Source organism: Indicator indicator, chromosome 14 (genome assembly GCF_027791375.1).
Source record: "Indicator indicator isolate 239-I01 chromosome 14, UM_Iind_1.1, whole genome shotgun sequence".
Lineage (NCBI taxonomy): Eukaryota > Metazoa > Chordata > Aves > Piciformes > Indicatoridae > Indicator > Indicator indicator.
In genome coordinates this window covers 7,920,639-7,934,495 of record NC_072023.1, presented here as the reverse complement: position 1 = coordinate 7,934,495, position 13,857 = coordinate 7,920,639, and the positions used below count along the sequence as shown (strand labels likewise).

General features: G+C 47.0%; 1 protein-coding gene across 1 annotated transcript in view; it reads left to right on the top strand.

The window, feature by feature from the left end:
- CACNA1I (calcium voltage-gated channel subunit alpha1 I) overlaps positions 1-11,076 on the top strand; it is a 166,041-nt gene extending 154,965 nt beyond the window's left edge. Inside the window, exons 30-36 of the mRNA XM_054386678.1 lie at positions 484-605; positions 1,356-1,688; positions 2,325-2,471; positions 7,222-7,338; positions 7,754-7,922; positions 8,426-8,622; positions 10,375-11,076. Of these exons, the coding sequence (XP_054242653.1) occupies positions 484-605; positions 1,356-1,688; positions 2,325-2,471; positions 7,222-7,338; positions 7,754-7,922; positions 8,426-8,622; positions 10,375-11,076 (1,787 nt within the window). The remainder of the gene's footprint in view (positions 1-483; positions 606-1,355; positions 1,689-2,324; positions 2,472-7,221; positions 7,339-7,753; positions 7,923-8,425; positions 8,623-10,374) is intronic.
- The last annotated feature ends 2,781 nt before the right edge of the window (positions 11,077-13,857 follow it).

Genomic DNA, 13,857 nt, shown 5'->3' with positions numbered 1-13,857 from the left:
GTACTCATTCAATAAAGGGACTGAATTACTTGATGGTGTTTATTCTGTTTGATTTCTCCTTTAAGAGGAATTTCCCTTGAAGTTGTTATTATCCTAACAGCCTAAAAGCAGTGTCTGCTTTCTCTTTCATTCTTAAACTTTTGCTTTTTCTGGACTGCTTATAATCATACTGCCTTCAAGATTACAAGAAAAACTCAGGGAATGATAATTTATATCTCTTGCCGTGGGATATTGATCAAGTACAATAGCATGTTGGGAGGATATCGTGAGCAACTGAATTACACTGCCCAATATCCTGGGAGTGGGCCACCAGGGATTTTTCAGTGTTGCCAGGCAACAACCAACTCTTGGGTGGGGTGCTGATGCCATTACCTGAGGTGTCCAGACTATGAAAAGCCTGAAGACCCCTTCTCCAGTTCCTGATGTTGATCTGAATGTCTGCAGTGTGTCCTCCACTGATAGCCACAATCCCCTTCCTTTCAGTTTGCAACGATGAGAACCCCTGTGAGGGCATGAGCCGCCATGCCACCTTTGAGAACTTTGGGATGGCCTTTCTCACACTCTTCCAGGTGTCCACAGGTGACAACTGGAATGGAATCATGAAGGTAACTGAGTCTCAATGTTGTGGATGTCCTTATTTTGGGAAAGAATAAATTCTGATATGTGCTCTGTTCAGTAGTGCTTGGACTAGAAAAGGGAATGAGGGCAGGAGTGGGGATGCTAGATAAGGTCCTCGGTTGAGCCAGACCTTCCCCCCCACCATGGTAACTCAGACCTTGGGCTTATCTAGTCCTCCAGACATCTGGCTGAAAAAAGTACAAATTGTCCTTGGGAGGATTAATAAGACTACCCAGACTAAGAGGAAATATCTATTGTTGTAAGACCTGTTATCAAAGCTGAATGCAGGTGCGTTGGACAGGGCACCCATTTGCAGAGCTCCCAGGGCAATCCAAAATAACCCTTTCTTCAAAGGATGTGGAGAGATGGAAGTTCTTTGAACACATGTGGTGCTTCTGAGCCTGGATGGGACAAGGCAGTACTAGGCTGCCTATTTTTTGTTCTTGTTCACATGTGCAGTGGCAGCAAAGTGATGATCTGGAAGTAGTTTCTCTGTCTCTATATATATGCATGCCTTTGGGCATATTTATACTGAAGTAGAGAGCACATGGTGGGATACTGTCCCATATTCCTTGGGGATGTGATGATCCCAGAAGGGGTGGGGACAGTAGAAATGTTTGCCTTGCTCTTTCCATTGGCATCAGTAGGTTTTGACAGAAAGAGCAGCCAAGCTTGTATTCTTACTTTAGTCCTTCCTTCCTTCCATCATTTCCTCTCAAACCCAACTTCCCCTCAAGGATACCTTGCGTGACTGCAGCCACGATGACCGGAGCTGCCTCAGCAACCTGCAGTTCATCTCCCCACTGTACTTTGTTAGCTTTGTGCTCACAGCCCAGTTTGTCCTCATCAATGTGGTGGTAGCTGTGCTCATGAAACACCTCGACGACAGCAACAAGGAGGCCCAGGAGGATGCAGAGATGGATGCTGAGATCGAGCTGGAAATTGCACATGGGTTCTGCTCCCGCAAGTCACGCAGGGAGCAGGGAAAAGGAACAGGAACAGGAGGTGGTGGTGGTGGGAGAACAGATCCTGAAGGACGTCTGTGCATGAGATGTTACTCTCCAGCACAGGTGAGTATGCTTTTGAGCTTACCAACCAGAGTGCAGTAAGTAGATGTGGGGAGAAGATGGGCAGCCTAGATGACAGAGGGCTTAGCAGTAACAGATAGACTCTCCCATCTCAGAGCGTGAGGTTTGCTTCCAGCAGTAGACTTTTGAGTTGGTGGAATCGTGTGGGGACGAGGCTGTGATAGCAGTGGGACCTATTCATTATCAACATGGTGAAACTGAGGGCCAGCAGAGAAGGGGTGGAACAGATCAAGTCAAGGTGTGATTAGGAGTACATTTTAGAGGGTATTTCAGGAGAAGAGAGTGGGAACTGACAGATCAGGAGTGAGGCACTCCAGCTGAGCTGGAAGGAAGGTGTGAGCAGTGCCATGGTGCACTGACAATAAGTGAAGACAGTCCCTCCTTTTTTTTTTTTCCCCTTCCTTTTTTTTCTTTTCTCCATTGAAATCTGGCACCTTTACACACCCTAAGGAGCAGATGCTCCCAGAGCAATCCTGTGCAAGTACCTGCAGGACAAGATGCTGCTCCAGATGAGTCAGGGTGGAGAACCCAGCCCCCAATTCACGTGAAACCTTGAAGCAAAAAGCTTGGCGTTCTTGAAATGATCTCTCCCATCCTCCCCCCTTTCTTGTCCCCTAGGAGAACTTATGGCTGGACAGTGTCTCTTTAATTATTAAGGACTCCTTCGACGGGGAGTTAATGATCATCGATAACCTATCGGGCTCCGTCTTCCATCATTACTCCTCGCCGGCCATGTGCGAGAAGTGTAACCATGACAAGCAAGAGGTAACCTGCGTACGAGGATGTGTGAGAGGACTCTCCCCCCAAGACCTGCACCCCCAGGCTCACGTGCCTGCAGGTCATCCGATGTGTGCTCCTGGCTGGAGATTGTGTAGACAGAGAGCTTGTTGACCTGTGTTTGCCGTGAATTGCTGATGCTGCCTCTGGTGCAGGCCTGCCCTCCTTAGCCATGCAGGGATGTTTGAGGTGGTGGAAAGGTGAGAGGTGCAAGGACATGGGTCAGGAGGTACTGAATGAGCTGTAGAGAAATGACTACAAAGGCATCCTGGCAGCTCTTGTTGTGTTCAGTTCTGCAAGAAAAGCAGAGATTCAAGCTCATGTTGTACAGAGGACTCGAAGAATCTTTTCCCGACGTCAGCACTCAGGGGCAAATCGGCAAGAGATTTAAGCATAGGTTTTGTCTTAATATCAAACATGTGCTTGCTTAGACCCTGTTGAGGTTGATGAATTAAGCACATACTTAAATACCTTGTTGAACAGACTCACTATCTGTGAGCAAGGATTGGTTTGTGGTGAAAAGCAGTTAGTTAGTTTGAGTGAAAACTAAGTGGGCCTACCAAGAAAGCTTGAGAGTCTCTCTTCTGATGGAGAACCTGTTAGCTGACAAATGGGTTGTTGCTAAGAGCATGGCATCAATGGCTTAGTCTTGTGCTTCTAAAGTTATAAGATGGTTTGGAAAACTACTTGCTAAGTGATTAGTCCTTTCAGGTTGTGGAATTTCAGGAGCAAAGTAGTCTGGGAGAAGTTAAGCGAGTAGCAGAATTAATATTGTTTCTGAAATCAGTGTAGTGTATTTAAATGCAATGATTGTGGTCAGACTTGTAACAGTAGTGTGGCTCATCTGACAGTAAATCAGTGCATCAGTGGCAAGCTTCACCATCTCCTTCCCATAACTAACTTGCTATGTTGCTATTGCTTATGAAGAAACCACGAACCTTGAGAAGAGGGCTCTCATTGACAGATTACTCCATCTATACTGGAGGAAAACACCATTTTGTTTGGCTTCAGATGCCTAGTTCTGATGCTGTAGGTTTTTCTCAGCCTCTCAGCTGAATGCTTGTCCTACAGCTTCCCTTTTGAAAGTATCAGAATGCTAACATTGCTGCAGTTTATCAGTACTGCAACACTTCGTAAGTGGGTGCTGCATTAATGCAGCCCAATTGCTAGTTTTCAATGAACTGAAATTTCTACTGCTTGTCCTGCTTTAAAGAGCAAGACAGAATCTTATTTTATGCACACACACACACCCTCCTCAGGGAGCAAAATAAAATACTCTCACAGAATTGGAGAGAAATGCAGACTTGTATTCAAAAATATAGAGAGACTACAGAAGACATCAATCCATAACACAGAATATAGAAATCCATACTATCTACTACATACCAAGACAAACCTCCACATACCAAGACAAACCTCCCCCCCATCCATGCCTTAATACTCAGGCCTTAGTGCTCTTTTCTCTTCCCCCCCCCCCCCCATATGCCCCCTACATAAGGCCCAAATAGGCCAAAATTGTGTCTGAAAAATTACCCAGGCCTCCTAAGGCTGCAGTGAGACCCCAAATCCTCCCTCGTGTTTGATAAAAACTCATGCCTTCCCAGGAGGAGAGAAGAAAAAGAAAAGAGAGAGAATGCTGGCAGTACAGCCTGCTTATAAAGAGATAGCAGAATTATGGGATCGAATGAACAAGCTACACTTTAGGATCCATCTCTGGACCATTCTAAACCTCCTGGAGGTCTTCCACACTGTGGTTCTTAAAGGCATCTAGCCTCAAACCATAACACTGCTTTAAGTAAGTCTTTATATTCAGCAGTTGGTGCTCAAGCTGCCTCAGAAAATCAGGTTTTCTAAGGCATTTCAGCATGATTACCCTAAAATTAAGTCATTTACAGCTAGTGTGCTACATTTGAAAACCATCCAGACAGTCTTCAGTATCCTGTCTAAGAATAAAGAATGGATTTTCTTACCTTCTCAGCAAGGAAACTATACAGCAAAATCTTCAAGTGCAACCCACAGACACAGCAGAGAGTTTAACAGAGTAATCACAACCAAAGAACTATTCTTAGATTGTATTTTCTAATGGCTGTTATAGAGCTATACATTAGTTTTTTTTAAATTGGTATTTCAATACATCTAAAATGTGATAATGGAAAGAAATTACCTATGACTGCAGGAATAACTTCAACTTTTATTTCTGATTATATGAATCAGCTCAGAATTTTAAATCATGGTTGATCAAGAGCTTCTCTTCACATTTCATTCTATGAGAAAGACTGAGGAAATTCCAACAGGAAAGCACTACATGGAGTCACAGCTAGGCTTGTCCAGCAATGCACATAGTCATTAAATTAGTGTACTCTGGCAGATCAACATATCTGAAAGTACAATTCTCTCTCTGCATACAATGCACAATCTCAGAAGAAGCTGTCAGCAAGTTACATAGGCCAAGCAACTTTTAACTAGTCCTATTCAGCAGGTGTATGTTCAAGCAAAACAGTACACTTGCTGCCTCCAGGAATCACCTATTAGCCAAAAATGTTCATTTGTAATTTAATCCATCAAGATGCTGAGCACAGTAGATGAACACAACACTTAAATATATGCTCAGAGTTATTAATATGTGCTAAGCTTCGTGCTTCATTGAGTAGAGGTGCTCAGTGCCTTCCCCAGTTGTGCTGCTGGTATCTTATTTTCAAACCAATTATTCATACAATTAATGATTTTTGTAAATGATGGTTCTGTTTTAAAAAGTGTTCTACCTGCAACCAGTTACTTTCTAAGGGATCTGTGTGCATGGTTCAGTGTCTCAGGCTGATGTTCTTGGCAGTTTTCATGGGTTGTGCTCCTGGTGAACAGCCTCTTCAGCCTCTTCTCCCACTACTGCAATTTTCAGATTATTTGTTTTGGTCCTCATCTTTAGTCAGAAGGTTTTTAAGTATTCTGTGGTAACGGAAGCTGTGAGAATAAAAGTTCCTTTTTTTTAATTGTTTTTTGGTACTGTTTATCTCTTGTCACCTCTCTCCTTTCACTCTTGGGTCTGGTTGACAGTTAGACATCTGTGAATTGGTGGCTGACTGTGCGTTTAGCCAGTGGCAGGAGTTTGCCAGTGAGCAGCTGTGGGTGATGTCTCCACACACCCAGTTTATTTTTTCATCACTTTGTAGATGACAGGGTGGTCAGAATTTGTAAGCAAGTGGTTCAGTGAAAAGCAGACTGTTCTGGCTTTTGTTGAAACCCTCTTTTAGGGATGGAGAAGGCAGCCACAGATGTTACCACATTTCATGCTGGCGTCTCCACAAGCACAGCCGTAAGGCTGCTCTGGTGTAAGAACTTAGACAAGTAATGGCTCAGCACTCACATGCAGTGGGACTGAATGGAACCGGTTGTTCTTTACACAAGTAGCTGCTGACTGGTGGCTGTGTAGAATGCTTGACATCACTTTGTTGTGGGGTCTCTGGTGTGCCAGTGCTCTGAGTAGTAGTTGTTGGTTTTGGGCTCTCTACATGCTTGAATGGCACCAATGTTCCAGTGTCATAGTAGTATCCCAAGTAAGGATCCCATTTGTGCCCTTTATTTAGATCCAACTCTAGTTTCCCATTCTGTCTACTCAAAAGTGCATTATCCCTTGGACGAAGACCTCTTCCAGTCTAGTGTTGGCACAAGCCACTAAACTTCCAGCTCGAAGGAGTCATCTCTCACAATGCTCTACCTGCTCTTCTAGGACAAAAGCTGTACCCCCGTCTTGCAAACACAAACACAAGGGAGGGCAAGATAAATGGCCAGGAAGCTATCTGCCCTGACTGAAACAACCCAGAATATAGCTCTAAAGAGTCAGGTGCTGGTGGTGGGGATGGATGGGATTCTAGAGACCAATGACGGAAAGCCAAGCACAGGAGAGAGAGCAACTGCTTAGGCTGCTAGGAAAGGGAGATGCTTTTCAGGCACTGTGGGAAAGAGATAAGAGGCAGGAGGGAATTGAAAGCTTAGCAGAAAGAGAATGGGAGAGACACACATGTGGTATGAAACAGGCCAAAAGATAAAGCAAGGTCAGGTGTGGGGCTGGAGCACAGCTGAAGCTCAAGGATGAGAGAGATGGAGTGGCCAGACTTGGTTTCATAAAGCAAGAGAGCACACGTATGAGTGGGCAGGAGGGGTGAGTTCAGGTATGGAGAGCAGATTGGGAGACCATGTTAGCTGAGGTCTTGGGTAGGTTAGAGATGAGGGGAAGTTGGAGGGAGACAGAGTTTCAGTGATGAAGGTAAGAGTACATGAAAAGCATGATACTGGCATGGACTGCAAGAGGCATGACTACCCCTGGAATGAAAGCACTTTCCCATTTAAGCAGGGCTGTCCATGGTGCCTTCAGAGAGAGGGGTCCATCCCTCAGCAGAGCAGACTGCCTTGTCACTGGCCTGGGGGAGCCCTCTCCCCACCCAGCTTTACTTACAGGGCCTTGTGCCAGCTGTATCGCTGGGACAGATTCAGGACTCCTTCCTCCAATTCTGGCACTAGAGGAGCATGGACTGGCATGGGCTGCTTGCAGATGTGTTCAACCTTCCTTAAAAAAAGTGGATTCTCCTGCCTACCCCAGGTCTGGGCTCAAGAATATTCCAAGGAATATAACCTAAAATTGATCTTGGGTCTACAGGCTCTCACTTATCCACCATAAACGGTGTGACTGCTTGAAATATGGGTGTTAGGCATGGCCTTTGACAGCTCCTTTCCCTTCCTGCAGGTCCAGCTGGCTGAAATGGAAGCATTATCCCTCAATTCAGACAAGTCCTCTTCCATCCTTCTAGGAGATGAGTCAGACAATCGCAACACTTCTCAGCTGAGCCCTAAGGAGATCAAGGTTAGCCCCAGGTGGTCATGGACGTGTTGCACCGTGTGCTGTATTTATGCCCCTTCTTTTTCAAAGTGCTCTGTACTCATCCCTGATGAGGAATATAGATTTGGATCACTTCTCAAGACCTTCTCCATAGAGACATATTGTGGAGAAAGATGTGAAGAGAAAAACAGGGATGTATGTTTTTGCAAGTTCTCTTCACTGCTCTCAGTAACTTCCTCTGAGCCTGCATTTAGGAATTTGGGATGGAAAACTGAACATCTTTTAGACTACTGGAAGTTACCTTTAGAATCAATTCTTCCTGAGGCTTTGACAAGTTTTCTCTTTTATTTGCCACTAAATTTCGCAAGACTTTGTCCTCACTTACTTTTTATTTGCCATTAAACTTCACAAGGCTTTGTCCTCACTTAACTTTTTCCAGCAGGATAGCCAGGACAGCCCTGACTCCAATGGGGCAGGTGATCTGGGGGAATGCCTGCTCCCAGTATCCAGTGAGGATGGCTCTACAAACCCAGACAGCTACCTATGTGAAATGGAGAAAACTCCTTTCAACTCAGTCCAGTCTTGGCTGCAGAATGAAACTACCAAAGGTGAGCATGGCTCTCATCATTCTCCAGGTGTGTGGGTTGGCTCAGCTCCTCTACCCTTCTCCTGCCTTCCCCCTGCCAGGTGTGGAATTAGTGTGATGTAGGGTTACACTAACCAAGAATTACCTTTCAGTTTGACAACCTTCAGGAATGGGGTGAGGAGCAGGCAGTGATATGTAGTTGTATCAAAGCCTTACAGCTCAGCAATTCTCTGAGAGCAGCAAGTGGAAAGGCAAGCTGGGCTGTTGCTTTATGACTCTAAGCTGTGTTAGATCTTCCAGGTCTGATGCAGGTTTTGGTCCCTGTGTAGAAAGTATGACTCGTAGTGTGAACACTAGTCTGAGACTTTTGGGGCAGGAGTGTGTATTACTAAATGTCCTCCACGCACTGTACTCGTAGGACACTGAGTGTAACAGCAGCAAAGGCACCAAATCAAATCAGAGGACTCTTTAGCCTTATTTTTTTTGTTTGTGTTCTCCTCCCCCTTTCTTCTGTTGCTTTGTCAGTCCCTCCCAGCCCCTTCTCTCCAGGTGCGTCTTGCCCTCTATTACCTGTACCTGCAGAATTTTTCCACCCAGCCATCTCTGCCACCCAGACAGGGCCTGAGAAAGTCTCAAGTCCACACAATCTTCCCAAGATCTCTCTGCAAGGCTCATGGGCATCACTGAGATCTCCGAGTGTGAACTGTTCACTTCTTCATCAGGTGAGGACCCCTGGTTCCCTCTGATAGCAAAGCTTGATCTGCACATCACACCCAAACACAGGGGCCTGAATGGGGAGGAGGGCAGAGGAAAGAGAGAGGCAGCTGTGGCCGTGGGCTGGATGACCTCAATCTGATCTGTTGCAGGTGCACAGTGGACTGCAGAATTCAGGAGAGTTAGTGAGACGATTGTACAGTAAGGGGGTGTTGTATAGCTCTTACCCCCTGAAATCATAGAATCTTCTTCTTTGAATCCAAAAATAGCTTGACAGTTGCAGTTAGTCCCACATGAAGATGAAATCACATCACCTTTTAGCTCACTCCTGGATCCCATGCACCAAGCATGTTGCAGACACCTCCTAGTGTGAGACAGGGAAAAACGACAGCTACTCACCCTCCTTGGCTTCTCTTAGTGCTGTGACTCCAGATCATGCACTTTCTTGGCTGGAACAGGCTTCTCCTTATTTACCTCCTCCACAGCCCTTCATGCCACATCCACACACCATGTTCTTGAGCTCACTGTTTTCCCCTGCCTCTGCTCTTACATTCCAGAGAGGTGCTATCTCTTTCTGAAAAGGCAGCTATTTCTCACTAACAAGAGAGAAGAATAAAAGTGTTGAGGGAACATCAGGTGCCTCTGAAGAGCAAAAGAGGCAGAGATGAAAGTCCAGTAGAGATTCCCTGTTATTGTTCTTGGAAGATGCTCCATGAACAATTTGTTTGAGCACAGGGACACTATTTCAGACAATCTGAAAAATCCAAATAAAAGCATATGTTATCTAGTTCTGCATGACAGACACTGTTGGTACAATACAAATGTGCATAAACTCACCAAGGACAAATTTAGCCTCAAGCTGAGACCACAGAGTTGTTGTGGTGTGGAAAGTTCTGGTATAAGCTTAGACATGAGGAGAAAGGTCTCTGAAGCTGGCACACCACTGGGACAAAAGTACTGAACTGTTGTAAAGGAGACTGTATTGAATATCTAGGGTTCTGGAGACTACTTCCTGTCCTACATGCATCATTCCCAGGGCTGTGTCCTTGCACTATGATCTCATGGCACAGACCAACTTCCTAGGAACAAGAGAAATGCAGCTTCACTAACTGAGCGCTGATACAGGGAAATTAAAGCTATTTTGCCTTCCTGCTGGAAGGGTAGCCATCCTTTCTGCCCTAAATACCATCACCACCACCAGTGCTGGCCAGATGAACCAAGAGGCCTCTTTTCTATCCCCAGCATTGCTGAATTTTTAACAAGAGGAGGTTTAGGTACAGAGCCTGAGGTCTGTGTATGGAAGTGCCCTGATTTCTGTCCAGCTGATGGTTTTGATGTGCCTGCAGTCTATGTGACAGGCTCACAAGGAACCTCAGCTCCACTGCCTCCTGGAGCACAAGTGGTCAGGGACAGCCCAGCAGAGCTCACAGACCCAGCACCCCTTCCCTCTGGCAAAGCATTTCGCATAGAAGGGGAAGATTCATCCTGGAGCAAAATGACACCAGAGCTCAAAATATTAAAACTTTTCTTCCTTCCCCTAGAAGTAAAAACCTGTCATGCAGCTTGCCCAAGGGGCTTTGCAGCATTGCTCAGGTGGTTTATAGCTGCCCTCCCCAGCAGAGGAGAAGGAAAGAAGAATTGGAGATTTGCAGCTTTTCCTGTATTTTTGGCTCATTTTCGCATTGTAAAAAGGGACAGATTCTCTTGCCCATTGCACATCTCTTTCCTGAGAGCTGTGTTTTCACACTCCTGCTCCCCAGGCCCCCGAGAGTGATACGTCGCTGGACAGCAGGAGCAGCAGCTCGGCGGGCAGCCTACAGACCACGATGGAGGACAGCCTCAACCTCAGCGACTCTCCTCAATGCACCCTGGACTTACCGGTGGCTCTGTGCCCCATGCCAGCTGCCGACAGCCAAAGACCCCTGGCGGCTCCCCTCTCCCCCACCTCCCGCCGCCGGAGCCTGCGGGGCCGGGGGCTTTTCAGCCTCCGCAGCATTCGTTGTCACCAGCGCAGCCACAGCAGCGGGGGGAGCACCAGCCCCGGCTGCACCCACCACGACTCCATGGACCCGTCGGACGAGGAGGGGGCGGGCAGCAGCCTGCGCGGGGGTGGCAACAACAGCGAGCCCTCGGAGACCCTCAGCAGCCTCTCGCTGACCTCCCTTTTCTCGCCCCCACCGCCGGGGCTGACGCTGGTGAAGAAGTGCAGCAGCACCAGCAGCCTCCACGCCAGCCCCTCGCCCCGCCGCCCCGCCGCCCACCACACCAAACCTTTCTATACCGTTGACCCCCGAGGCTTCCTCTCAATGCCCTCCTGGGTGACGGACTTCTGCAAGGGCACCTCCTCGCCTGGGGAAGGAGAGAAGCCGGACGTCCCCGGCAGACTGGGGACAGGGGGCCGCGACTCCCCGCTCCCGGCCAAGCTGGATCTGGGTGACGGAGTCAGCAAGAGGAACAGATGAGGGTCCCTGGGGTGCAGGGAGGGAGCGTTCAGCCGCCGGCATGGGGAGCGTGTTTCACTAACTTCTCCCCAGCAGCAGCAATTCCAAAGGATTTGCAAGACAAAGAACCAGGCGAACAAATTTATAAATATATATATATACATAAATATATATATATATAGAATAAATACTCTGGTACCGTACCTCAGAGGCTGGGAGAGTGCAAGCAATACGGGAACAGTCCTGCCCAAGGGCAAGACCTGGACCATCACTGCAGAGACTATAGTGACAAGAAAAGGCCATGGGGCTGGGAGGGATGAGCCCCTCCAGCCAGGTGACTGTCATGGCAGCTGTTTAGTTATATACATATATAGAGAGATCGATTTATTTATTTTTTTTACTGAGAGATTACGAATTTCAGAAAGTGCTAAGGAGGAACAAGCAAAGTGGGGCTGAAGGAGGTGCTACACCAAGAAGAATGGTGGGGGGGCAAGGGGAAGAGTTCAGCAGGGTGAGCAGCAAAGGAAGAGCATCTGGGGTTTGCCTTGCCTGTTTCTGGGAACTCCCTTATTGTCCATGCTTCCATTTCAAACATTAAAACTTGTGGGCTAGATCTTCAGGTCGAGCTTAAATTGGCAGAACTCGATTGTGCGTTTCTGTGGGTGTAAAGCAGCAGAGCTCTGGCTCAAGGTGGGTTCATGCTGGTTTACAGCAGGTGAAAATCTGGCCCCGGCAGCAGGGAAAAGCAAACAGCCATGCAGCACAGGAAACGTTTTGAGGCGAAAAATCTTGCTCTGAAGGGAATGTGTGAACGCAGCAGGCATGCTCATGGGAGGAGAAGATGGAGGCTACAGGGCAGGTTGTTGTTGTTGTTTTGTTGGCTTTGTCTTTTTTATTTTCCAAAGAAAGGAAATTGCTCTGGGTGGGGAAAAAAAAAAAAGACATATGGAGAAATTTTAATTGAGAGAGGCAGGGTAGAAGAGGAGCAGTATGTAAAAAGGGGAGAGGAAATTGAACTTTTCCCCCTTTCATTTGCAGTAATTGTGATATTTTATTTTAGAAGCCCAAAGGTGCAAAAATCATCTCTAGAGAAACCTATCTGTTATTTTTGTATCTATAGCTATATATTAAAAGAAGACAACACCTAGAATTAAAAAAAAAAAGGACAAATAAAAGCAAAGGGGACTTCAACAACACAAAATGTAGTCAGTCCTCTGGCTGAGGGCTAACTTTGTTCCAAGTCCCAGTGGGAAGAGCCTACAAGAACATCTTCGTCTCAGTGATGGCTCTGCCTCCTCTCTGGCACCACCTTCATCCTCTGATGTTTTCCTGATTTGCATCAGTGTAGCCAAGATGAGCCCTGCTCAGAGCCAGCTGTGGACATGGAGAGCAGGGAATGTTGGTGCATGTGTGAATGTGTCTCTCTGTGTGTGCACAAGTGTAAGGATGCTTCTGTGTGTCACCAGTTGGAGAAATGAGGGAGAGGAAGAAAGAGAACTTATCTTTCCTTGCCTCTGCCTTGAAAGGGGAGTGTGAGTGTGGAGGGCAAGGGCAGACTGACTCTTCAAACCGTGGCCTGCTTCAGGATCCAAGATTCAATTGGGCAGACATGATCCCCTCCTGGTGTGGTTACATCAAGACCTCAGGAGGCCATATCTCTCCTCTCCTTTCCAGCAGTATGACTGCCATGTGTCTCCTTTCTGGCTAGTGCCAGCCTGGATCTCACCCTGCAGCAGCTCCAAGATTTTGTACCCTTCCTAAGTTTGCAGGTGGGTGGGAAATCCAGTCACCCAGGGGTCACAAAGGATCTTGGATGTCACCTACCACACCCAGGGAAGCTTCACTAAGGTATGTTGGAGAAGACAGAGTGAAAAGGGCAGCAGGGAGAGGACAGCAACCCAGTGGAGACAGGAAGGTTTGGAAGCTGATGTAGCGTTCAGAGTACCGTCAAGAATACTTGTCCCCTTTTTTCCCATCAGATCATGAGGCTCCCTGCAGTCCTCCGAGAGCTCTCCAGCTGGCATATGAAGAACTGTGAAGTGGGCAGCACAAAACAGATGTTCTGGTTTTACTCTGACCTGTCTGATTTTTAAGCAGCTGCTACATCTTACAAACTGGGTTTGTAAACAGTGTGTCAAATGGGAACACAGCCAGGAAAAGGATAACTACTGTGTGGACTTGGTTTATTCACTGGAAGGGAGTGTTTGTTGTGTTGCAAGTGTTCACACCACCAACTGCAGGGAAGTCAGGCCTGTGGGCCAAGGACAGGAGAGCCTGGGTCCTTGTCCTTGCAGAAAGGATGCTGATTCAGATTTATTAAAGCAATAATAAGGGTCTTTAAATGCTCTTTTTGCACTAGTGGTTCTTTGGGTGAATTGCCCCTTGCCTGCTCACCTGTGGGCAGAGAGGAGAGAGGTTTCAGTCCTCTAAGGGCTGAACAATGAACTTGGGCTGCACAAGGTTTAGACTCAAAACCAGAGTTTTGAGTAGGGCTTACCAAAAATACCTGAACAGTTAAAACCCATCCAAACCCCAGACAACTCCATGCACAGTGTTTCCTGGAGGGGTTACATTAAGGGGACTTGAAGGTGGGACTCTCAGCTGGCGTGGCAGCTGTGGGCTGTGAAATGTTTTGACTCAGCAATGGGAGAAAGGTCAGAGACCAGTGCGGTAGTAAAAGTTACTCTGATGTTTAGCCATGACAGAAGTATGGCCTGCACTTGAGGTAGCTGGGAGGGGAGAAGGGTCAAAAGGCAGTAGGAAAGATGATGGTGGTGACTTACAGCCCCTAGAATGAATGCT